This window comes from Pezoporus occidentalis, unplaced genomic scaffold (genome assembly GCF_034315485.1).
Source record: "Pezoporus occidentalis ecotype Australia unplaced genomic scaffold, CSIRO_AGI_Poc_V1 ctg4, whole genome shotgun sequence".
Classification (NCBI taxonomy): Eukaryota; Metazoa; Chordata; class Aves; order Psittaciformes; family Psittacidae; genus Pezoporus; species Pezoporus occidentalis.
The window spans coordinates 9,918,493-9,944,608 of record NW_026915724.1 but is presented as its reverse complement, the minus strand read 5'-3'; the positions used below and the strand labels follow the sequence as shown (position 1 = coordinate 9,944,608).

The 26,116-nt window shown below is 38.5% G+C and overlaps 1 protein-coding gene across 2 annotated transcripts in view; it reads right to left on the bottom strand.

Moving 5' to 3' along the window:
• Positions 1–3,969: 3,969 nt before the first annotated feature.
• ATP6V1H (ATPase H+ transporting V1 subunit H) overlaps positions 3,970–26,116 on the bottom strand; it is a 286,032-nt gene continuing 263,885 nt past the window's right edge. For both annotated transcript variants that reach the window (XM_062633392.1, XM_062633393.1), the window contains 5 exons: positions 24,929–25,107; positions 24,004–24,129; positions 22,451–22,552; positions 16,444–16,557; positions 3,970–4,327 (listed from right to left, as the gene is read on the bottom strand). In XM_062633392.1, the coding sequence (XP_062489376.1) occupies positions 4,267–4,327; positions 16,444–16,557; positions 22,451–22,552; positions 24,004–24,129; positions 24,929–25,107 (582 nt within the window). In that variant the 3' untranslated portion in view covers positions 3,970–4,266. The remainder of the gene's footprint in view (positions 4,328–16,443; positions 16,558–22,450; positions 22,553–24,003; positions 24,130–24,928; positions 25,108–26,116) is intronic.

Here is a 26,116-nt window from a genome sequence, read left to right as displayed (position 1 = left end):
TAACTGTCATTGACACAATCAGCCACCCAATTTCTTTGCCCATTTTTTGGCAGAGCTGGATCTACCCCTGCAGCCTTCTTAACATAGCTTATGATGACACTGAAAAAGCTATTTAAATTTTCAGCTTGATCGCATTGTCTCTTACAGATTCCAGACAAGGGAAACTAACTGAAGAGAAAAATTATACCACGAGTGGGCACAAAATGGCACCAAAAATTAACTCATGAAAAACTGTATTGTTCCTTCCACTGTTTTAGTTTTCGCACAGAAATGTTCGTGGATACAACCAAGTAACAGAAACAAGACACTCTGCATAGCAATCAGCCATTATGCCATTGCTGGGTTTTATGAGGCTCCTTACTATAGAGTAACTTAGTTTAAAAGCAGCAGTAAAGCCAAGGTACAGGTCATGAGAAAACATTCTCAAAGGGTACTGAGAGTTTTTAGCACATCATTTGTATTCAGCAGTGGCTGAGGTATCTTGGAACCGGCTGTGCCTATGAAATATGCATACCCCAAAGTAAGAAAAGTTCCCAGGTAACTCTCTAGATGCTACATCTAACATCTTCAAGCAGTGCTGCTGCTTTCTGTGGTATTTGAATGATACTGAACGATAAAAGTTCAACAGCAGTTCAGATTTTTTGGAGTCTAAGAGGAAGTGAATATAATTAAGTTAATAACATACCTGATCGTCATGAGACCATCAGCTCTGTTTTCACCTCTGACAAAGCACATGGTTTTAAAATGATAACTCAAAAGAGAAAAGCAAAAGCTTTTAGATAGAGATGAGTCAATGGGATTCCTTCTGACCCCTTGTCACCTACTGGGCTAAAACTAGCATGTCATATTCACCAAAAACAAACATATATTGACCCAGCAGGCCCAAGTTACAAATTGTTGGCAACCTTCCTTCATTCATGCAGGTGCACAATGACTTTTGTAATTCTGATGAGATACATAAAAGAGATTTGATGCAGTGTGGTACAGCCCATCTCCTGCTCAGCCCTGCTTTGTTACTAGCAGAGTAGCTCACTGGCTAAAACCAAGATCTGGCCTCCTCTTCATCCAGCTGCAGGCCTTAGGATCTCAAATGGCTTGTTGGAATAATAAACATGCACTAGGCATATGATTAGAGCATTTTCCTGCCTTAGTTCGTGATGTCAGCACTGTTCTTCATCATGCTTCCCCTCCATCCCTCCTGCATTGAACAGTGACAGGCTTAAATTCTTTTCACAGTTGATGCATCTTGCAAACTTACTCAGTTTTCCATTTAGATTTCAGACCAAGACCAAAGTTTAAAGAAAATCATCTCAGCAGATGTATCATGAAAAGCAAAAGAAACTTTCAATGCAAAACTTTAAAGCCAGCTTATAAAGATTTCAAAGACTGAGTTACTTCCATTATAGGAAAATTAAACTGCATTTATTCTTGGATGCAACATAAGAGTGAAAACAAAAATTAGGAAAATGGACAAAAATTCATAGAGAGAAGACCGATTACCCTAATTTGGGAGAAGGTAACTTATCTCCTCACCTAAGAAGTAAGGTAGTCATCTGGTTCATGGCAGCTAATCTGCCATCATCTCCAAAACTCCATGTCACCAGAGGAGAAGCTTGCACACACTTCCTATCACTGAGCTCTACCCACACTGTCACCACACGGCCCTGAAGCTTCAACCTGCCACCACGGCATCTGTGTACCTAACCCATGCCACCGTTTGGAAGAATGAGGCTGAGCAAGTTAAGTGAGCCAACACAAACAGGTGAACACTAAAAACAGTGCTCAGCAGCAAAAGCTAAAGCTCATTATAACTTATCAGACAAAACCAGATGCCATAGAAAGTTTTAGGAATTAACTGAAATTCAATAAAAGCTTTTGGTCAAGTTTCTTGACTTCAAAGGTTAAAAGCTCCAAGAGAGTTCTGCCCTGTTTTCTCTCTTGAGCCACCTGAATGTTACCATATGGGGCTGGAAATGTCATGGCTTTCAGGTTTCACAGGCACCAAAGTATCAGTACTGCACACTAATGTAAGCGAAACACCATGACCATTTCTTTAAATACACCTTCTGCCTACAACAGATTTCTAACTAAACAGAGTTGAACATAACAAAGAATTAAACTATGCACAGAGTAATACTAGCAAAGCTACAGAGAGAATTTAATTGCGTAATACATGAACACAATATTTAGATGCTTCAGGACAACCCCTGTAAGCAATTTTGTTTCATGCTATGAATAGCTCCCAAAAAATAGCAGGAGTTGCCATCAGTAGCATTCACCATCTTTACTCATACAACTGAAACCCAAACCCCCTTACCAAGCAGTGCTTCAGTGTTCCCTTCAGACAAGGGAGCAACACAAACTTCTTTTTTCAACATGGGAGTATGTTACTTCCCCATTAATGCCCTGTCATGGTTCCCGTGCAGCTGTAACCAGAGGACCAACCTTTTACAGCATCTTCAAGGTAAGCATCAGGCTATGCTTAAATCAGCAAGTGTGACACGAGAATCTGACTTGTAGACCAAGATGTTTGGTGCTAAGAATACAGATTTCACTCTGCGTGAATTTCAAAGGGCCGTGCTTCAAAGAAAATCTTACCTGGTCCAGTGGACTGAACACCTGCCAAGTAGCCAAGACACACAGGATATACACCTGGCAGTTTAGCTTTATCGACAAACGCCATTCATACAATGATCCCACCATGCAATGGAAATTGAAGTGTAAAAAGCACGGAAAAAAATTGCAGATTTATTTCAGGAGCGTTCAACTGACCCAAGATAAAAATGGCATTGTAAGCGCACCCTTGAACTCCCAGTAGCTTCCCACACCACTATTATCCGTCATCACTATGGGAACATGCAGTGCCAAGATAAGATACATTCAGATAACCTCCACTCCAACTAAAGTCAGCTTAATTCTTTACAAGCTTCAGCATCTATCCTCATGATACTAACTTCAATATCAAAGCCCATATCTCCTATACATAGAGGTAAATACTAGTCATTAATCTACACAATCCAATTTTGATTAAGCAGGCCAAGAAATCAAGTTGTCACCCCAAATGTCTTCTCTCTCGCCCTTGCAGCAGTGATCAAATTACAGTTATATATGATGAAAATCCAGACTGGGTAAGAAAAGTTCTTCCAATTTGTTTTTTCTTTTTTGATGACAAAGTACCCCAAGCTTCCTCAGAGACTTGCACCACACAAAACTACTGAGGAAGTAGAGTTGTTTTCTCATCTTTTTTATTTTCATTCTAAAAATTAATCACAAGAACATTAACTGTTCAGTGTTGCAAGTACCTGAGGCCAAGCTCCTATATATGCAACAAGACTGTTTTCACATGGCAGTCCAGTATCATATTTGATTTATTGATGCTTACATCTTTTTTACTATGAGGACTACAAAACACAGAAAATATCAACAACCAAATTATTTGGCTTATATAAAGGAAATACAATGGATTTTAGAATGACCCCAGAACCCTAATATTTACAAGTCTTTTCAATAACAAAAACACTCTATGAAATTCCAAGTTCATCAGTTCCTGAACATGTTATTAAAAAAAAAACCCAAACAACAAAAACCAAAACAACACAGAAAGAAGCCCTGATCTCTGATCAGCCTTAACTGTGATGTTATACAGCTTGACTAATAATTTTAACAGTTTTCACTAAAGGAGTGTTTTCTTTTTCTTTTCCTTTTCTCATATCCAGATTTTCTTAATGTAGTCTCTAACCCCATCCCAAAAAAAACCCATATGCTTGCTTTCATATACAATTATAACACTGTTTTGAGACTTGGTGTATTTTTAGTACTGATAATCAGCACTTTCCGGGCTATTACATTTCCTACAGAACACTAAATTAAAGTTTTATTAATTTGTCTGGAGACATATAGGGACTACCTGCTTTTCCTGAGAAGTGATAACACTGATAACCCACTGAAGGAACAGTTTTGCTAGACCAATTATAACATGGAATGAATATCCTTTAATAACATTCTTTATTATGAGAATAAATACATAAAACAACACAATATATTAGCCACATTTCCTCATATACAGTCAGAATATAACAAGAAGCTAATAGGCATAATCATCAGAACCAGTTGAACAAACAGATTTTTACCAAGCCAAAATCACCAGAGGAAAGCTGGAAAGTTTGTGTGCTAGCAGCAGGCAAAGAACACGTGATTTCATTGTGCCTTTGATATTAATTTAAAGACAAACATACTGTAGTTATAAGCATGAACTGACGAAAGTGTTTAGCTCCGTGCAGTGGCCGTTTGAGGTTGCTCTGACTGCAACTGCTTTCCAAGGTATTCCCTGAAATACAACAAAAAATTAGATTGAGAAACATTCTGAAGACCGGGGAGTATGGAATAAAGAAAGAGGAAAAAGCTTTAAGCTTAGAATTAACCCTTAAATAATGTTTACTGTTGATAGTCAAGTGGAACTACTATGAGAGTACCTAAGCTTTAGGTATCCATCATCTACTGTCCTGAAAATAAGGTACAAACCAAACATCAACAAAACTGGAAAAAGAAGCAGTCCAGTCGTAATCTTTAGAAGTTCTGGCAACTGTGACAGATCATCCATGAAGCCCACAGATTTTGCTCGCTAAATATACATGTTAGAAGCTGTGGCAAAGGCTCTCTTCCCATAATCCAGCTGCATGAGCACAAGTAATACTGATGGACATAATGGCAACTTAACCCATAGCCAACCAAAATAGACACTGACTAAAGAACTGTATGTCTGAGTTGGAGAAAAGAACAGATATTTGAGCCAGGCTCACTGCATACCAACAATTTCCTCACCTGTATTTTGAAGTGCTTGTCACTTATTTTACACCTGTCATCTTAACACTGGAACAAATGCCCTCCATATTCTTAGCATTTGCCTTGAACAACAATACCTACATTCTCTGTAATACTGCACAATCCTTGTGAATGTTCCCATCTTTCACTGTCTCCCATGAAAGCACCTCAACATCTCACAGAATCACAAGCTGAAAGTGGTATTTAGTAGTGCCTGGGTTATTGCTTGTTACAGAAAATACACTTCAATAATTGTACCATTGTACCAGCAGAAAGGTAGGTTTCAGGACCTGTGACGCATACACACTTTTTCCACTGCTGATTGTACACTTAGCACGCAGTTTTTCCTCACTAAACAGGTATTTCAACCTACACAGATTAAACATAAGAAGCAGTTCACAGAAATTATGTTTAGAATGAAGCCTTAAAAAGAACTCAAAAGATAATTCAAGAGTATGCACTTGTGCTTTATTTAGAGTTAAAAATATTCGTTCTTACTGTACATTTCAAAAACTAGTTTTCATTTTAGTGTCCTATTGAATGGCTATATCCTAGGCATTACAAATCCTACCACACAATAAAGTTTAGGATCACAACTGTACCACCCAACATCATTTTTCTCAGTTTTAAAGTTAAGTGTCTAGAAAAACAAAATTCCTATAATGTTAACTTCAAACTCCCCTAGCAAAGAAAATACCACAATTTGGATGCTGCACATACGTTATGATTTAGCACCTTCCTTCACAGCTTTATCAGGTGTTGCAGCAGGATCACAGTATTTTAATAACTGGGCTGCACTCAACAGATATGATTCTTGATCATATTAGGTATGTTACCACCCTCAAAGTAGGGTGGCAAAGAAGGAAATGAGCTGCTCTCCTGTGGTTTTGCAGGACTCAAGAGCTGTACCACCAAAATAAACAAATTTGACAGCCACCCAGAAACAGCCAGCAACTACAGAAGGGTTTCCAAACTTCCTCCTGCTCCCCCAAGTGTTCTTTCTCCCTTTGTTTCAGGCATGTACTGATTCTAGTACTTCTCCGACATCCAGCCTTGAAAGCAACTGACGCTTAACTTGCTGTATACTTGGCTCTGCAAACAGCATCAAAAGGCTGCAAAGTTATTTATTTATAAAGCACACATGAACCATTTTGACTGTGAATTTCTCACACAAGTACTTAGAAGTAGGAAAATCAATCAAACTAACAATCCAGAACAGTATAACTATTGCATAGCTTACACTGGTTCAGATGCACGCTCCAGACTTACTAAAATCCAATCATAATGCAGTGTATTCAGCAAAATCTCTGAGAAAGCAGAGCAGTCACATATTCTGTGGGTACTGAGTGCCTTAATGGATACATTCAATTTCTAAGGACATGCAGTAGATATCACAGTATCTTCCCTACAAAGCCATTTCAGTCATTCATTTGCAGGTGTGAGGTTTAAGTCCAGGGACAAGGAAAAGCTTTTATCTCCCCATACAGAGCAAATATTTGCAGTTACTGCTCTACATGATCATGCTACAAACCCAGGTGAAAACCATCCTTAGCCACCACAAAGGGCTACTGAAATGCACAAACCTTGTCCCATCTGCTGCTGCAAGTACCAGTTAATTTTCTACTTGCTTATTATTTCAAATCTAGTATCATTGGTTTACCTAGGGCAAGTTTTTGCCTGGTCTATGCCAGATGATGAGAGAGATTGGTAAGAGACTGATAGGAGGGATTTAGACAACGTTTCAGAATGAAAGCTTCATGTGCAGCCTTAGGAGAGCAGACTGGCAGATTATTCTGCCAGGCCTTTGGTCTCTTCTCCCTCTGATCTTCCACTAAAATTCAAGATACTGAGATTAGCTTCAGTAGGCCCCTGTTCTCCATATGTTAAAACACATACTAAAAGGGCAAGAAGATGTAAGTATATTTTTTTTTACATACTGGTATTTCATTGCATCAGGAGGTTAAGTAGCACTCTAAGCTTCAATCTTCACACATAAGTGGGACATAGGTGTCCATCACCATGTATTACAAGTCAAGCATCTAAGATTTTATTTATCCTGCACTTTTAGTTAGTTAAAAGAAAAATAGGATTTTAGAATTCATGCTTACCCAACAAAATCTGAATTACCATTAAAAATGCACGCATTCAACACATCACACTGTAAGAGCATGTACAATGAAAGAACAGTAAATCTTGTCACCAAGATAACAAGTGACTTTGCAAAATATTGAAAACAGCATCTGACAGCTTAGAGATGCATGCTACAATGGAAACTAATGAGATATTTTTTAAATTGCAAGCTATAAATCCACAAATTGGACCACTTTACCCTATTCTTACACTTACTTTCTTAGTCCTTCCTTCATAACTTCAGACAAAGACCACTTTACCATAAAAAGCATTGTGGTTGGTCTTTTGCAAGCACACCACGTTTCTAAGATGGTTCACTCGGAAACAAAAGTACACAACATACGAGTCTGGCAGAGATTCATGCGTGCCTGATCAGCTCATATTATAGACTAAGACAAAACACATCCTGCTAACTTTGACATAGCTGAGCTTTGGGGCCTACATACCTACTGTCTTTCAGCACACAATCTTACCACTAATACCATTTTTCACTTCTAACCAGGCCAAGGAGATCTGCAGAATGTCAGTGTGCATTCTACAAGATGTACAAAATTCAAATACAAATTTGTGGAAAAAGAGCAAAATACAGTCCTGGCCAACAATAAATTCAGTCACCAACTCCCTCCACTAGAAAGCTGCCTTCTACCTCGAGTAGGCATTGTATTATTGTATATAATATTTCAAAACACTTTCTCAATACAAAAACACCAGCTCTCCAGCCATTACATAAGGCTCATTTTAATTTCAAATCTTCTAAGGTGATGAAGAGAAATGAAATTCTATGTACTAGTAATACTGTGCATGCTTACATATAATGCTTTATTCCTTAACTGCTTTCCAAGAAAGGGAAGGAAAGTTACCACATGCTTAATAGTGCTCCCTCAAGTCAATAAGCATCTGGAAAAGTCTGTTCTCCCTGACACAAATAGACTTGAATTAAGCACATCATTTTGGTATACTGACCCTTGCTGGAACTGTAGATGTGAACTCCGTAGATGTTTTTAAGGTACCTTGCAGCAGTTCCCAGTAACACTAACTTGAAATCAGTACTGAAATGCAACACAGAACGAGGTGGCAATTCATCCTCCAGCATTAATAATCAAGATGGAAAGTTCATTGAGCAAAGGTCCAGGTTGTTTTTGGAACAAAAAGTTCTACTTTGACTGTCTTCCTCACAGTGGAACAGAAAACCATCTTTATGACAAAGCAGATGAAGCTGGTACAGACAAGCTTATATTTACAGTTATACATTCAAACGTGAAACAACTGATTCAGTATAAATTTACAAGAGCACAAAATATTACCTCTGCATTGCTGGAAAGTGTCAAAACAAGCTAGTCTAGGACACCACTTTTGAGAGTAACTACACAAGCCTCCATTTCCCAACTAGCTCTCAGAACAACAGAACTTGAAACACCACATTTTCTCACTTTCCTGGTTATTCATAAGTCTGACGGTGAGGCACAAGTAATTTCTATTTGCAAATTATCTTTTCATTTATAGTAAAATAATCAAGCGAGATTTCCACACCAGCAATTTACCCTTTTTCAGGCCTATCTTTAAACACACTTTTTCTGCAGTTTCCAGAGTGCTTTCTCCAAGAAGAAAAGGACACTTAGAGGTGAATACATGAAGTTGCTGTATCTCGAATCTTTATTCCAATTTGTTGCTTCATTCCATTTAATTGGCTTTGTTGGTATACGAGAAACACTGACACCCTCAAGCTAAGATACACTTAAGTGTCATGGTAATTGAAACAAATATTTATAGGTCATTTAGGAAAAGGCACAAGGAACTGATCCAACATGTAAGTCACCAAATTCAGTGAGTACGAAATAAAGAGATAACTGTAAACTGACACAAGACCCTACCTGAAAATTTCATACTAAAGGACAATCAGTCTCTGACAGATGGGGAAGTTTTATGGTGCATACAAGAGATTTCTAGAGGCCATGTGCTAAAGGGAACAAGCCTTGATGTTTTATTAGTACTACTTTCAGTGTTATACTCTGAATTCTAGTCTAGTTAGATTTCCCTGTCCTATAAAGAACTGAAAATTCTTCTTTTTAGGAGGCAAGGGAAGAAAAGTGGATGAAACATAGAAGAAAGGAAGGATGAAACTGCCACATTCTCTCTTTTCTAACAACATTTATTTTAAATTCTTGCTTCCAACCTATTAAAGAACCAAGTTATCAAAAAATATTTGGCAGTTCGGAACACCTGTAATTTCTAGCTTGTTTTAGTAGTCTAAGGTTCCTAAGAGGCAGAATGCTTTCCTTTGACAAAGAACAAGATAAAACTACTGACTTCATTTTTCTCTACCTAAACATAAACCTAGAGTCCCCTGGTTTTGAAAATTAAATTGAAAAGCCAGTTCTGAAGAAAGTCTACGCCTCATGAAAGGGTACAGAAGTGTAATAAAGTTACAATAAGAAGTCTGTCACATGACTCAAGCCACTCAAAAAACATTGCCAACATACACTGTTACACACAAATCAAAGATATGACAAATACTTAATTTCACAAGACAGGCAGCAGATGGAATGTTTAGACAGAACAGTCTTGCCATCTTTATACTGCATTTCCACTAGCAATCCAATAACCTGGATTTGTTGAGAAACACCAGTTTTGGCAATTTGTCATGGCTTCACAAATAGGTATTCAAGCTACACAACTGATGCATTCCCAGTTCTAAGCAGTTTAAAGCGCCCCTTGAAAGCATTCATCTTGTGTTACACTGCTGCAAAAACAACTGTTTTGTTGTACAGATGTGACAACCCCTGGAACCTTCTGAGCAGGAGACAAAGTAACAACATGAAGTAGTAAATGAAGTAGCAACATGAGGGCAAGGTTGCAACTGTCTAATCCAGGGGGGGACAAAGCTGACACAGCCACCCTTGAATCAATGCCTGCCTTTCTCATGAAGCACTCACCCAACTGTTCTGGTGAGACAGTACTTTTTGTTCAGGTGAATTGCTTTCTGGTAATAAGCTCCCTTGAACCTGGTTACTGCAGTGTCACATTAACAATAGTGGTGGCCAGAAGAAAGTCAGCTGGAGAGGGGCCACCACAGATTTATCTGCCTTGTCACAGAGCCACAGCCACACTAGTCAGTAAAGAAAATAAAGAAACCAGGTGCTATCAAACCTGGAGCTATGTTAATATTTAGTTCTTGAAATATAATATTAAAATATCATACTGCTGGATCGGAAATTATGCCACTGCATAGTTTTGTACATTATTTTATATATATACACTAAATATACCATATGTATATTTTAAACATTAAATGCACTGCTCTTCACAGTAGTAAATAGAACTAGTACAGCTATGTTCTTTAGTTTACTACTTTCAGAGTTGGACTGAGAGGGGGCAACTGGAGTGCTATCACACAGGGAATCTGCAGTTCTCTTCTGTCACTTCTTTGCTGAATACAATTTTCTCCCTTGACTCAGTGGATTAATGCAATGTGAAGTATTTCAAGAAAAAAACAAAAAAGTTTAAAACTTATAAAATACTTGTCTATTATACCAACACCAACTGTAAGAAGTGCTGAAGATAACCCAGCACAAGCAAACAAAAAGAACAAACAAATGTACTGAAGCGTTTAACTCAATTTTCCTATCAGGAAATCAAATCTTTAAAGTAATAGCAATCAGATGTGAAACTATCCAAAAAAAGTTACTTCTTTGGTGACATGATTTCAGCACAGCCTATGAAAATAATTTATTTGGAAAAAAAAAGAAAAGAAAATTCTAACTGAACAGGATGTTTAATATTTGCAAAATATTTGTTCCATGTTAACAGAAGCTCCAGAAATATTAAAGTGTGTTTTACATAGATGTAGATCCCGTAACAGAACATGGTCACAGTGTACAATTCCCAGAGAGCACACACACACTACAAACCACAGTCCCTACCTGTATGGAGGGAAGCTTTACAAGAGTACATATTTATGTTAAAATAAAAAGATGAAACACTCATACTATGTATCAAGTGTGCCTATCACTAACTGGATTTTTGCCTAATTTGTCTCATTCTAGCTAGGAACTGTCCTGTTAAAAATGTTATTTTTTATCAGGGACACACTATCTTATCAAACTTGTTAGTTACTCCTGTTATCTACTAAAAAGGAATTGTATTGATGATGAAAGCTAAAGAAATGGGGTAAATAAATACAGTGGATTCCATTATCTTGTATGTATTGCTCCCTAGATTTAAGCCTACTCTATTAAGCAATACACATCTGAATTTTGGGACAGGGATAAAAAGAAGGGGGGGGAAGGATCAAGCTTCACAGCTGCCAGTTAATTATCATTACACCTTGCACCTCTCTCTACTAAAAGCAAGCATAGTAGAGAAGCTATTTTAGGAGACACATGGGCTTTGGAGAACAAACTTTATGCCAAAGAATAGTAAGAAATGCTGACTATTCAATGCTAACTCCAGAGAAAAACAGCTTCTAAATATAGCATACTGCAAATCCTAGGCAGATTCAGGTTTTTTTAAAGTCTCTCTACATAACTAGACACTTTAAAAGATAGAAAGCAAGTAATTTTGTCCAAGACGTGCACTCTGAAAATCATATATGAATCTGTTGCATATTCAAAGCTTATATTAATTTGTTGCTTCATTCTGTATGCTATTTATTAATTTTACTTCCAATACCATACTTGATCATGCACCAATGATGCATCCTGACTCCCATTGTTCAACATTGCAAACATACCCATACTCTCCATGTAGGTATCAATTCACTGACTAGCAGTGAAGACTTTATTCCAAATAGCTGCCTGCTTAGAGGATGTTTATAGGTTAGAGCCTGCTGAGGTGAAAGGATCCTGAGGAGATGAGGCGTCATACCTGAGCACAGAGGTAATGGCATAAGCAGAAAGGTAGGGCAACACAGGCCAGTATTTTAGTCAATGGGAGAAACTGCTGAAAGATGGTGTGAGTTCCACCATTACCCTGACTCAGCCAGAGGAAAATCAAACAAGTCTGTAACCAGATCCACCCTGGTTTCGGTAGCATTTGGATGAATACTGAAGATTATTTCACTGAATACCAGGATGGAAGGGGCCTCAAGGATCATCTGGTCCAACCCTTCCAGGAAAAGCATAACCTAGACTAGATGAACCAGCACCCTCTCCAGCCGAATCTTTTAAAGTGTCCAGTGTTGGGGAATCCACCACTACCCTGGGGAGATTGTTCCAATGGCTGATTGTTCTTATTCTGAGAAATTTTCCTCTTGTGTCCAGTCAGAATCTCCCCATGGTAACTTGTGCCCATTGCCTCTTCTTTACCATGTGACTCCTTGTAAAAGAGTCTCCATTGTACCACCCTTTAAGAACCGGAATATGGTGATAAGGTCTCCCAAGCCTTCTTTTCTCAAGGCTGAACAAGCCCAGTTCTCAGCTTTTCCTCACATGGCTTCCCAGTCCTTTGATCATCTTTGCGGCTCTTCTCTGGACCCTTTCCAGCCTGTCCACACCTTTTTTGTGTGGTGAATGCAAATAGCTCATTTTAGCTACAGAGGTTAAGCCACTGCATTTTACTTTACATTCACAAGAAGAGCATACATGATCCATCTCTGCATGTCAGCTAGGCTGGATACTCCAATGATTCTCTTTTTATTTCTGATCCTTGGTACCCAGCTCCAAACAGCACTGCTACTGGCAGAGCAAGACTAAAGTAATATGGTGCACTTACTACATGAGTCATGAGCAAACTTTTCCTGAGCCTAACCTGGCTAGGAGACAAGAGCATAGTGCATTAGACTTGCTTGATGACTGGTAAGGTCAAACATAAATTATTTCATTAGCTTACATAAATTAGTTCATTAAATGCAGAACATCTAGAATTCATCTGGCTCTTACTTTAGTGAAGTAATAGAAGGATAGAATTAATGACTTTAGAATGAAGCCAGGAGACTACAGGTTCACAAATCTTAAAGACAAGAGATTATTCCCACTGATCTACTTCAGGCACTGAAATTGCTTTGCACTGCCCTGAAAACAAAGTGCTGTGTTCCACAGCTCACAGAAGGGACTTGGGCTTCTAACTGTAGGTGCTTTGAGTCACAGCATCCCATCCCTTAAGTTCAGAAAAATGTTGTGTATGAAGCACATGAAAGACATGTGCTTCATCTGTATAGATTCACATATTGGGTTTCTTTAAAGTGATATATGTAAGTGTTGTCAACTTAGAATTTAATTATTTGATTCTTTTAAAGTACACATCATTAAAAACATTGTTCCAACCAGCACAAGTTTCCCAAAGCTACTTCCTAATACTAAAATGGTCAAGTTAGGTATTGCCACCAAACATCAGCAAAGGCAAGGAATAAGGAGATGATGTTTCTCATAGATAGCGAAAGCACGACTTGAATAGGACGTACACAAAAAAATTGCACCATCACTGCCATGCCAAACTCCTCCATCTGCCAATAACAGGTTTCTACCATCAGCATGGAGTGCCACGACTAACACAGTGCAAGTGAGATTAAAACACAGGATTAATTACCATTTAAAGACATTAAGCAAGGCTACAAATATAGCTTTGCTCCCTGCTTCATCAAGTGCATGATCATTTAACGTGCAAATGTAACTAGAATATTTCACCTGAACTTACCTCATCTGAAAGGCTGACAGCAGTTATTGCTTTTGCCAACCCAGCTTCACCATTTAATAGAATGCCTGACAGTCTGATTTCACCCCATTTAGCCCTGTCTTAAAAACCCCTAAGGAAAAGCAACTTGAGCAGCTTGTACCTAACTATTCAAATTACTTAGGAGTTAATTGTCAAGTTGAGTTATTAGCAGTTTAATGATACAGCTAATTTTTAAACAGAATGCCACTTTAGCTGTCCCATGACACTTGGTTCAGGTACCAAAGGTTTTCCTTGTTCTGCTGCTCTAGGCTCCAAAGCTTGAGCCTGGCAAAGCAAGCATTTTCTAATCCTTCCCTTGGTTAGCCTACAGGGCTAGGAAATGCAGGACAGAGGCAGTCAGGTTAATGTCACAAATAGTAATGCGGAGTTGTACCATGCCAATTAAACTCAAGTTAAGAAACAATTGCTCTGAATGAAGTACCTGAATTCCAACACATGTGGAAGCAAGGAGAAAAAGGCTTATTGTTTCCCCAGTTCTGAAGAGCAAGATAAGCAAAACCTTTAAGCTGCTGAGTAACCCATCTTACGATAAAGCAAAGCTAAATAAGTAGACACTTGAACTGCACTGTGCAGCAGTCAGAGGGCTCTGCTCTCTCTTCTCCCACACAAGCTATAAAACAGAAGAGATCCTGACACACATCAAAAGCCAGATCTATACAAAGACAGATCTAGCTTCCCACATACAAACAATGTGTCATTTCCTCAGTTCAAGCTACCTCACGTGCATTCCAAGGGGAACATGCTTTGTCAAATATCAACCAAGGACAATGCGTCCCAGAGGCCTGATGCAGTAAGAATTAAGTAAGAACATACTCCCTAGAGAGATGACAATATTAATCTGAAAATGGCACTTAAACAGATCCTTTTTGTTGACATGTCTGAAGGTCTGAAACCAGATGCAATTGTAATCTCTGCCTCAAGTCTAAAGGTTCACTAACTGAAAAGCACACACAGAAATGTTCACACCATTCAAAAACCAAGACAAATCTAGAAGACCTGATGTGATATTCTTAAAATCAGTATGCTTAACTTGAAAATGAGAAAAAGCCAGGTTAGGCATCCAGGAAAACTTACTACCAGTGAGATTTATGCTGGAGAAAGACCAGAGCTTCGTATTTTTATTACCAGATTTTCAAGACATCAGGACATACAAGACCTGTCCCCCCTGCAGAAGGTAAATTCAGTAACTAAGCCTTCAACACTGTAATCTCTATTTAGCTATTGTTGGTTTATAATACTCAGTGATTCAAATATGAGAATAGCATAGTGAGAAATAAGCATATCAACAAACTGAGAAGCAGATTGGAGTGTAACATTCACTAAAGACCCCAAATTAGGTTGCACTCAGCCACACATTGTATCTCCATCTTCACACACTCGTATTTGGTTAAAAAATACTCAATACATTCAGTATTTTTAACCAAAGTTGTTGTTACAGGTGGAGAATATTCATTCTGAATTTGATACAGTAGGTTATTTAAATGTGTGTTTCTCTGCTATGGAAAGTTCCCACAGTATGAGAGAGGGAGGAAGCAATATATTGTTATATTAGAATGATGTTATATTAGAAAGCTAACATGCATGAGAGTAAAAAAAAACATTCTTCAGATGAAAAAGGGAGAAAACTATCTTTCTTTTATAGAAGATACACTGCAGGGAGAGTGGAGACGAGTTTTTGTCAGCCTTGCTAGACCATCTTCAATAGTCAGAATGTGCTTGATAAACCTTGTTCCCTACCACTTTCACACTGTTAGCATCACCACTACTCAGCCTTTTAAAAAGATCATATTGTGTCAGAAGTGAGAAGGCTGACAGAAATTGTAGGTACTTCCAATCACCAAGCTCTTCAGAAATAAAAGGTCATTTAAATTCAAAATCAAATTAGTTGTTTTTAGCTCAACATCTATGTTTAAATATACTCAGATGTACTGTTGCGTTTTATCTTTCTAAGGTAATGCCAAATTGGAAATGTCACCTTTGGTGAAATCATAATTAATAACCAGATTAAGAAATCCTAATTAATATTTGTAACTCTCCGTGCTTTATGCTTAGCATAATTAATTAGTTTGGCAAGTTAAACTAAGTTATTTCACAAACACTGAAGTTTTTCAGATCTTTGGTCCTTCAACTCTTCACTAGAAAGGTCCTGTGCTCTGTGGAAAGGCAGCATCACCCACCAGCAAGTTCTGTGGCAGAGCAAACCAGAACTTGGGGTTTTGGAGCTTTATTAGAGAACTAGTCAAGAAACAATGAAAGAAAAACCTCACTTCAAATACTATTCTCAGCAACTGATGGAAGAGATACCAACAAATGATTTTCCACTTCACATAATCAACCAGATCATAAACTTCTGCTACCCCAGGAGTTCAAGAAAAATTGTACCTACGCCCCTTAAAACAGCAACAGGAAAATAACAGCATAGGTGGGGGAAAAGCACTAGAGCAAAGAACAATACAAAAGAATGGTCAGGCATGCATTTGGAAAAGCAACTGTCAATTGAGTACTCGAACAACTGCAAGCCTAAATTACAGTTCATGCTGAACATTAAGCAGTTCAGATAAGTTGAAATACAGTAAAATACTCTTGTGACACTCAATCATGCAAGGTGAAGCTACTTAAACTGCAACCAAAATACACAGAAAAACTAACTAAGATCTTACATAACAGCATCATATTGCTCTATCATTTAAAATTGCAGTCTTACCACATAAAACTGTTATTCCCCCTTAAAGAAATCTCTTGTCTTGAATCCTCTCCCCACACCAAATATTTCTCAGTGTTAGTAGTATATTAACTAATCAGATATATTAATTAATCACATACCAGTTGTGAACCATCAGCTTCTGCACAGCTAGTAGTGCATTATAACGAACTTGCTGGTCTTCATGATGCATGTGGTTCATTACCAACTGCTTACCACCAAGTTGTTCAATCACTCTGAAAGAGAGAAGGGGAGCAGTTTTATTGACGTTACTTCAGCTATCCTACCCAATCACCTCATGTTCAAGGCATTAAGAGGTTAAGTCACATAATATTTGTTAAAACTGCTTGTTTCCTAACATATATGTCTTATTTGACACATTACCAATGCAGATCTCTCATACTAGCTATGAATTTAATGTTTTTTCAAGAGTTGACAGCATCAGAAAGTATTTGTACTGGACTCCTCTTTGCTACCCACTACTTATTTCCATAAATTTTGAAATAAACAACGATCCAGGAAGAAGCCCTTTTCACAGAAAAGCTTCCAGCTTGGTTTGAGACAGTTGGCAGGGTACTGAACTAGCTATGATTACTTAGGAGGAGGTAATGCCCTCCCCTCGATAAACTGATGATAACCACGTCACTCCATTTTTTGCAAGACTAAAGCCCCAGTCCAGTCCAGCAGCGCCTAATCCAGAAAAAATGCTTGTCAACACACTAACACCTGTTAAATCACCCAGCTGGCACACCTCACAGTGTTTCATGACATTCAAACTGTACTAGACCCACAGCTATTCCTGTACACGATGCAGAACTGGCTGCTAAGGTACCATTTCCAGAAAAATCACATGCTTGAGCTCATCTTTCACTACAAACTTTACCACAGTAGTCAGCCGTAACTTTTTAATAGCTATAGCAAATCCCACACAAAATACTGATGAAACCTTTTATCATGCCATGAATATATCATCTCTTAAAAAAATATGGAAAGCAATACACTTAAAAATTGAAAAACTACCACCACCCAGATGACACTCTACATGCAACATTTTGGTCTATCATAACAAAGAAAGGTTGGAGAGAATTTGCAAGGAATATATGAACTGATTACTCACTGACTAACATATGGTTTTTTATATCAGCTCTCTCACAGGTCTCTGAGCAGTTAAACATAATATCCTGTGAAGAGGCTATCCTTTGCATTACTATTAACCTGGTGTTATCCTGCCATTCTAAACTTGCATTAGCTATCTGCTTTTATTACTATTCTTTTCATGGCCAAATTAATGCATTACTGCTGCACAACACATTTTTGCAAACTGCATAACAAGTATAAAAATGTAGCATGGATACGAAAAAGAGAATTTCCCGTTTCACTTCATGACTCCATCCTGGAGAACACAAGGAATATTATTTCCCAGAAATATCAAAACATATGAGGATGTTGCATACAACACGAATGCATTTAGAGAAGTGCACCTGCTTTAAGCTGGAAAATCATGGCTGAGAATTCAAAAAATTATTAGCAATGTAACAGAGTCAAAAAAGCCTGTTTATGCCTTAAGCTGCCTCACATTTTTATGACTTAAATATAAAACCACTGCACACGAGGACAAGACTACGAAACACAAACAAGAATTTTTTCCACATTACAACACTGACCTAAACACGGAATTTTCAGGAACTGAGGTAAAATAAGGCATTAAACTCAAAAGCTTCCTTACATTAAGAACACACAAGGATCAAAATGAAAAGTTAAAAGCCTATAATCACAAATGGTAATAGGATATTTCAGATGACAGTACATCACTGAAATTATGGCTAAGAATATGACGAGCCAGAGAACAGCATTCTTGCATAACACTGCCTAATGGTACAAATCCCTTCCCAGACATGTGTTTTATACCCACAGGTAAGAAAGTGTGAGGAAGGTTCACAGTTAATACCACTCCTTCAAGTTCCAAACCTGCGCAAAACACTACTGCTCTGTTTTCCCTGTCCTCAGCTACCGCTTACTTTACAACAGCAACAGACCCCAGTGAGCCGGTTATGATTCGTGCACAACTTCTGCAGTTCCCCATAATAACAGTGCACCAAGCTAAAACAGTGACAAGTCAAACAAGTTTCTGGATGCTGAAGAGCCAGATTTTAACACGGCCCATTTAAAGGGAGGAAAAGGAAACAGAAGATGATGACAAATGAAAACAGTTTAGACCATTATAGCAGAAAATAATAATATAAAATCCACACTACATATCTAAAAGGAGACCAACATAAAAAAGGGAACACAGTTAAGCTGTTTCTAAATCACAAACAAAACAATGGAATGGCTCTAGGAGTCAATCTCTTGTACATGCAAAACATAAAACCCATGTTCACAGCATTCAAGTGACTGAAAGTGTTTATCCTGCATAGCAGTAACCCTTGGGCCACATGGAAGTTGTACTGGAGGCTGATGTCTAGCCTGCATTTATTTTCAGTGACAGGAAACACCAATGCCATACTGCATCTCTGCTGTTACACTGTTAAAAACACACGTGGCTGAGCCTCATTAGAAGTCCACAGTGCTACTGCCTTGAGAACCTGATCCTCAATGTGCAATTTTAAAGGCAAGTTAAAATTATTTAAGCTGACACCACTACAGAACAGCCAAGCAAAAATGTAGCACTTAAGTTTAACAAACATTTTCTTTTGTCAGACAAAGGGAAAGGTTAGCCAGAACTGCTACTCTAAGTCTCCACTGCGTGCAGCAGGTAAACTCAAGAAGTTTTAGGTTTGAATTCACCTCTGCAACCTTCGAAGGCAGAAGGACAATCCAGTTAAGAGTTAAGGATAAACACTTAACAGAAAAAAGCATTTAAGACATTTGCATTCTGTTATTCTTCTAAACCAATGAAGAGCTTCCACTCTCAAAGTGAGTCATGCAATAAGAGTGTGAAATGCCAGCCAGACCTGGGAGGAGTAAACTATACCTGATGAAATCCATCCGCAGGTCCTGAAGGAGCTGTGCAAATGAAGTTGCTAAGCCACTGTTCATCATATTTGAAAAATCATGGCAGTCAGGTGAAGTTCCCGAAGACCCCCCATTTTCAAGAAGGGGAAAATGGATGACCCGGGGAATTACAGACCAGTCAGTCTCACCTCTGTGTCTGGCAAAATCTTGGAGCAGATTCTCCTGGAAGGCATGCTAAGGCACATGAAAATCAACAAGGTGCTTGGTGACAGCCAGCATGGCTTCACTAAGGGGAAATCCTGTCTGACCAATTTAGGGTCTACAGAACTGATGGACAGGGATAGAGCAGTTCATGTCATCTACCTGGACTTGTGCAAAGCATTCAACACTGTCCCACACGACATCCTTGTCTCTAAATTGGAGACACATCAATTTGATAAGTAGACCACTCAGTGGATAAAGAACTGGCTGGATGGCTGCATGCAAAGAGTTGTGGTCAATGGCTCAATGTCCAGCTGGAGACCAGTAACGAGTGGTGTCCCTCAGGGATCGGTGTTGGGACCGGTCTTGCTCAACATCTTTGTCAGTGACATGGACAGTGGGATTGAGTGCGCCCTCAGCAAGTTTGCCGATGACACCAAGCTGTGTGGTTCGGTTGATATGCTGGAGGGAAGGAATGCCATCCAGAGGGACCTTGACACGCTTGTGAGGTGGGCTGATGCCAACCTCATGAAGTTTAACCATGGCAAGTGCAAGGTCCTACACCTGGGTCGGAGCAATCCCAGGCACAGCTACAGGTTGGGCAGAGAAGAGATTCAGAGCAGCCCTGTGGAGAAGACCAACACCCCCAAGTCCGATGAGAAAATGAACATGAGCCGGCTTCAGTGTGCGCTCGCAGCCCAGAAAGCCAACCGTATCCTGGGCTGCATCAAAAGGAGCGTGACCAGCAGGTCGAAGGAGGTGATCCTGCCCTTCTACTCTGCTCTCCTGAGACCTCACTTGGAGTATTGTGTGCAGTTCTGGTGTCCTCAACATAAAAAGGACATGGAACTGTTGGAACAAGTCCAGCGGAGGGCAATGAGGATGATCAGGGGCCTGGAGCACCCTCATATGAAGACAGGCTGAGAAAGTTGGGTCTGTTCAGCCTGGAGAAGAGAAGGCTGCGTGGAGACCTCATAGCAGCCTTCCCGTATCTGAAGGGGGCCTACAGGGATACTGGAGAGGGACTCTTCATAGGGTAGCAGGTTAAAACTTAAACAGGGGAAGTTTAGATTGGATATAAGGAGGAAGTTTTTTACTGTAACAGTGGTGAGGCACTGGAATGGGTTGCCCAGGGAAGTTGTGAATGTCTATCCCTGGTGGTGTTCAGGGCCAGGTTGGAAAGAGCCTTGGGTGACACTGTTTAGTGTGAGGTGTCCCTGCCCATGGCAGGGGGGCTGGAACGTGATGATCTTAAGGTCCTTTCCAACCCTAACTATTCTTATGATTCTATACATCATGGTAAGAAATTGATGTGGGAACTGACGTATATAGTCCTCAGGTATTTTAAGCTTTTAGTCCTAAAATTGCTGATGTCATGCTTAGTAAGAATACACTATATTACAAAGGAAATTATTTAAAAGAAAGAGATTGATGCATTTTAGTTTGTCCATCAGAACACAAAGTTAAATAAGCCAAGTCTGTAAGTAGAAAGCAGCTGAAGTACAAGAATTTGATAAAAGAGTGTGGGTCAGAATAGTAGTATAATAGTTTTTATTTGCTAGTGACCACTCTCTTCAAAGGTTGATGCACTTCTGAATAGGTTTAACACCCTGACAGTTGAGCAGAGCTGTGGTCCCACCAGCAGTACTTTCTCCCAACTACAGATGGAGATGCAAGTCCTGCTCATCCACTTATCTGATTTCACTGCTTTGGTGCAGCAACTGCATGGCCAAACTAGCCCAAGCATTATGCCACATTTGGACAGATGTGTGCAAACTGTTTAAATATTATGCAAATCACTAATAAAATGGTTTCAGCTCAAAACAGGAGCATCCAGTAGCAAAGCTTCTTTAGATTTGCTACTTGCAGGCAGCAGTGCAAGTTTACACCTTACTGAAGAGTATCTTGTTTTCCCTCCAAATAGCAGTTGTCATAAACTCTTTTGGAAGACACAGAAGCTAATTAGCAAAACCCTGTTAATTTGTTCCAATATTTTAAAAATATCTCCAGTTCAAGATGCTTACAAGACTACAAAGGCTGTGAGTTTTTCTAAGTGAATAAATGTTTTTAGCATACATACAGCATGAAGTTTCAGTCTGTTGTTCATGTTTCTCCTACTACCAGGACAGCAGACTGAAGTGTTCATGAAATTCCCAACAAGCCTAGGAGACCATTCTCATCTTCCCCATTAAACTATATGCAGAAATCAGAAACAGACCACTACTTTGCTGCAAAAATTAAGTCACATGTCCCTTTGGGTGACTGATGAGCACAATTCCTGCAAAATCCAAAAGCCTCTTTCTGCTTCACTGGTCTCCATTTACCTTAGAGATTCAATTATTCAGCAAATATCTCTGCTCCCAGGTTTAAAAAAAAAAAAAATATGCAGAAATGTCTGTTTGTGTATTTTGACAGGAATTCAGGTTGACAATAAACATTAACACTTTCATTAAAATGTGTATTTGTGTAGCTAAAAGAAAACATGGTAAAATAGAAGACTGATAACTGAATACATGCTAGCATCACTGAAATTACAATAGCAATTGTTTGTGAGAAAAGAAATTTTGTATCTGTAGTTTTAATTCACAAAATAGACTTAATCATTGACATAGTCCATCCCTACTGTAAGCTCAATAAGTCATAATAGAAGGTAAGAATCATGTTGCTTAAATTCCTGGTAGTTCTTCTAATTTCTTCTGGTTCACGTCTTTTGCTTTAGTCTAAACAACTCAAGATTTCTTTATAGTCATAGGTTCCCATCACTGTTAAGAGACACTGAAATACATTAAGCCAAAGATTTTGTCTGTATTTTCTCACCTGATCTAGTTTGTGTTTTCGCACCTTCCTAGTGAATTAAACACAACCTGCAACCCCTATGTAGCATATTTTAATATAAATGCACAAAAAAAGCCACAAGCAAAGGATATACTCTAGCTAGTCTCATAAGTAACAACATGTTGGCATTTTTCTCACCGTTTCCCCCGGGGATAGTGTCGTACGTACTCTCCCACATCATGAGCAGCTACAGCCAGCACTTGTGGGTCATCAGAAACCTCCAGAAGTTTTGTCAGGATTCTAAGAAAGGATTTGAAACAATCAAGTCCCAGGTTTGTGTTTGGGGTTTTGCTTTGGGTTTAATCTTAAAATAACAAAGTCTGTAACCATAAAAATACAAGTCACCTAAACAGCAAAGCTAGAATAGAAATTTTTCCAAATATGCAGTTGCACTTAAAACAATGGAGATCCCGCCCTAGTTAAAAGAATTAGGGCATTCACTAGATTGAGTTTAGTGAGCTATATCTACAAATACCTATACCTAAGGTTTACAAGGTATCCCCTTTTTTTATACGGATGTTTCAAGACCAGCAGGTTTGAGTTCAAGATCAGCTGTACTTCTCAAACGTATAAACACTTACAGACTGGAACAGGGGTGGGACACAAGCGCAATGCCTACACAAGGCCAACAGATAATGCTGCTTTTGTTATACAACAGACCCCAGTCTTGCTTGCATGCTTTTCCCAGCTCCTGCACCCAGGATCAAAGCTATGGATTCAGAGAGAGGTAAGGCGACATTGCTGGTGACACAGCAAGGTGGGTATGACAAGCCTGCTATCTATCAGCCTTTCTCCAGCTCTGTTCTTCCCCTCACCTTGTAACAGTAACCTTGCTCTTGCAGGAGAGGATGAAAAAGGGCAAAGTTTTTTGGAAAACACTGTCACACAGAACTATTTAAAAATTAAAAGGCATTGCGGCAGTTGAGAACAAAGCAGCACACCGAGTTCTTTGGTTTGTACAACCATGAACAACTCTCAGCTCAAGACTGCCAATTTTCTGTTAGGTCTGGCACTTATTAGAAAATGCTCAACAAGAACAACACATTAGCAGTTAATAACAATACAATTAAATATCTGAGAGCTCTTACAAGCTGCTTAAAGCCTAGATATCTGTAGAGTACATACTTTCAGAAGCCAGCAAATAAGTCCTTAACTCCAAAAAGAAAGATGAGCTTCAGCTTCACTTAATCTAACAATCTATGTGTATCAAATACAGTCTCAAGACAAAATAATCAGACTGCAATGAAATGCAGCAAGTCAGATCTTCCATGGAGTGCTGACACAGCTTCAATCCACAAGTATTCAAAAGATAGGAGATCATTACACAGATCAACAATAACACAAAACTAAGACTAAGGTATGGTAAAAGTTTTTTAATTGCATCAGTTAGTCTAGCTGTTTTTTCAAGTGAAAGCATAAAAAGAGTCAACAGCACAAATTTGTATGCAAGTTAAGTTAGATGTACAACCTCCATCATCATCCATACATTTTGGCCAGTAAAAGCAAATAAACAATTCTACTTCTGAACAAAACTAGCCATGAATAAGAACCATATATTCTAAAAATAACAAGATGTTCTGACTTGCTTTCATTCTAGACATTACTTCATGTTCAAACACAAAACATTAGATACAGGTTCAGTTAAACAGAAAATATTAAAGAATTCCGTTATTCAAGACTTGAAAACTTACTTGAGTAGCTCATAATTCTTCTCATTTAGTCTTACAGCATTCTCCCGCCAAAACTTCTCAGACTTGTGTACAGGACTCCACTCCAGCCTTCCTGACTTGAGCTCAGAACTGTACTCATCGAAGGAGCTGCAACATATAAGACCTAAATGAAGCATTGGCTAAGCTTCTACAAACATAGTTTGAACTGTGTGTCCAAGCTCGTCCCTATCAAGACAAAGGTGGAACACAACTTGCTATAACAAATATGAAAGTCATCTCTCTGCAGAGCACAAGAACTGTGCCCTGTCTGAAAGTTCAACACTTTAAAAATAACGAAAGGCATGAAAGAGAAAAATTTGTTTTCAAACATACCTCTCCACCCACTCCAAAACACAATTCCTGAAGAAAAACAAGCAAATAGAGGAAAAAACAAGCCACACAACCACAGCATTAAGGAACTTAACTGGCTGTTTCGCCCCTTTTCTAGGATTTAACTTCCTCAACCACGGACCCCAGTCCTTGTCTTTCATCCAATTAAACCTTTGACATGAACTACAATATGCAGTTCAATTTATGCATAAGAGCAAGAACTAGGCAAACACTAACAAAAACTTCAGTTTATCTGGACAGCAAAATATATGCTAATCAGGTAGTCTTCAGCTTAGACTGGAACTTCTATAGGATTCCTCTGACATCCTTTAACAATTTATCAGTTACAAAGATGATGTAGCCAAAAGTGAAGATTTATTTCCTATTCAGCTTGTAAATACACACTTAGAATATGAAACTTTTATCTACAACCAGCATCTCTGTATGCTCTACCTTATCAACTAGCATTTATATATCCTAATTCTGTATGTTATTTAGCCTTAAAAAATAAACAAAAAATTACCAATGTTCATATAATTGCTTTTTTTAAAAAAAAAGTTCTCACTGCAAAGCATACCTAAGGTCCTGCACACTCTCACCAAGCTTGTCCAGTAGAAATTTGATATCTTCACTTATGTCTTCATCATCATATTTCTGCTGATCCAGATTCTCTAGCTGCTTCAAAACTTTACACTGAATCATGGCAAGAGCATATTCTTGGCGAGTTTCTCTCTCAGTAGATTTCTCTAACAAATTCTAGGGAAGTAAAAAAATCACTTTAAGACCAGACTACTTTGAAACAAAGCAGTTATTTTTAAGAAATTCTTATTGTTGCTTTTTAATTTATTGACAGAATTGGCCACTTCCCCAAAATAATCATTCCAAAGAAGTAAAGTATGAGTCTGCCACACAGTGGCTGCTTTAAACCTACGTTTAGTAGCATAAATTGCCTAGGACTGACCTTACAATGCAGGAGGAGCATCCGTATCTGTCACTACAGCAGATGAACAGGAACTTATCACAAAAAGAAAAAAAAAAAAAAAGCTCTGTCTTGCAAGGTGGAAGTAAAGCAACCCTATATGCTGGAAAACAAAACCACTACTGAATTCAACTTAGGTCATTTACACTTTTTCCCCCCTAGATTGTGTCCTACCTTCAATACTAGAAAGTATTAATGCACCTGCTTTCATCATTTTCCAGATCAAATTGGGCTGACTACAAAGACTAATCAAAGAAAAAGGCCAAGTTTATATCCCAAATCCCAGATTGTCTGCTATAAGCAACTACTTTTATCTGGGATTATCATTTTATATTTCTATGCAGCAATAGCACAAAGCAGGAAAGCCTCCCCCTGTCAACCCCCACCAAAAAAAAAATACCCACAAACAAAAAACAATCTGAAGTCACCTTTCCAACTCAAGAGTTACCATCTGGATTAGAACAGCTTCTTTTGAATTTGGCAGTATTCCAGATAAACATTTTTACTCAAACTGAAGCTTGTTGGTAAGACTGGAATTACACGCACAGAATGCAATAGCCAAGTTCAGTCTCATTTATTTAATCAGCCTCAAATTTTGTTGTTCAGAGCTAGACACCTGCACTTTTTGATAAAGCTGAAAACATGGATTCCGTATAAAAGACAAAGTCCTTAACAAACAGAACATGTGTTTATATAAAGCCTAACATCTACCAGCATAAGCAAAGAAACAATACAGAAGGACTTTGACTCCATCATCCTCATTCATGTCACAGAACCACTACTCTT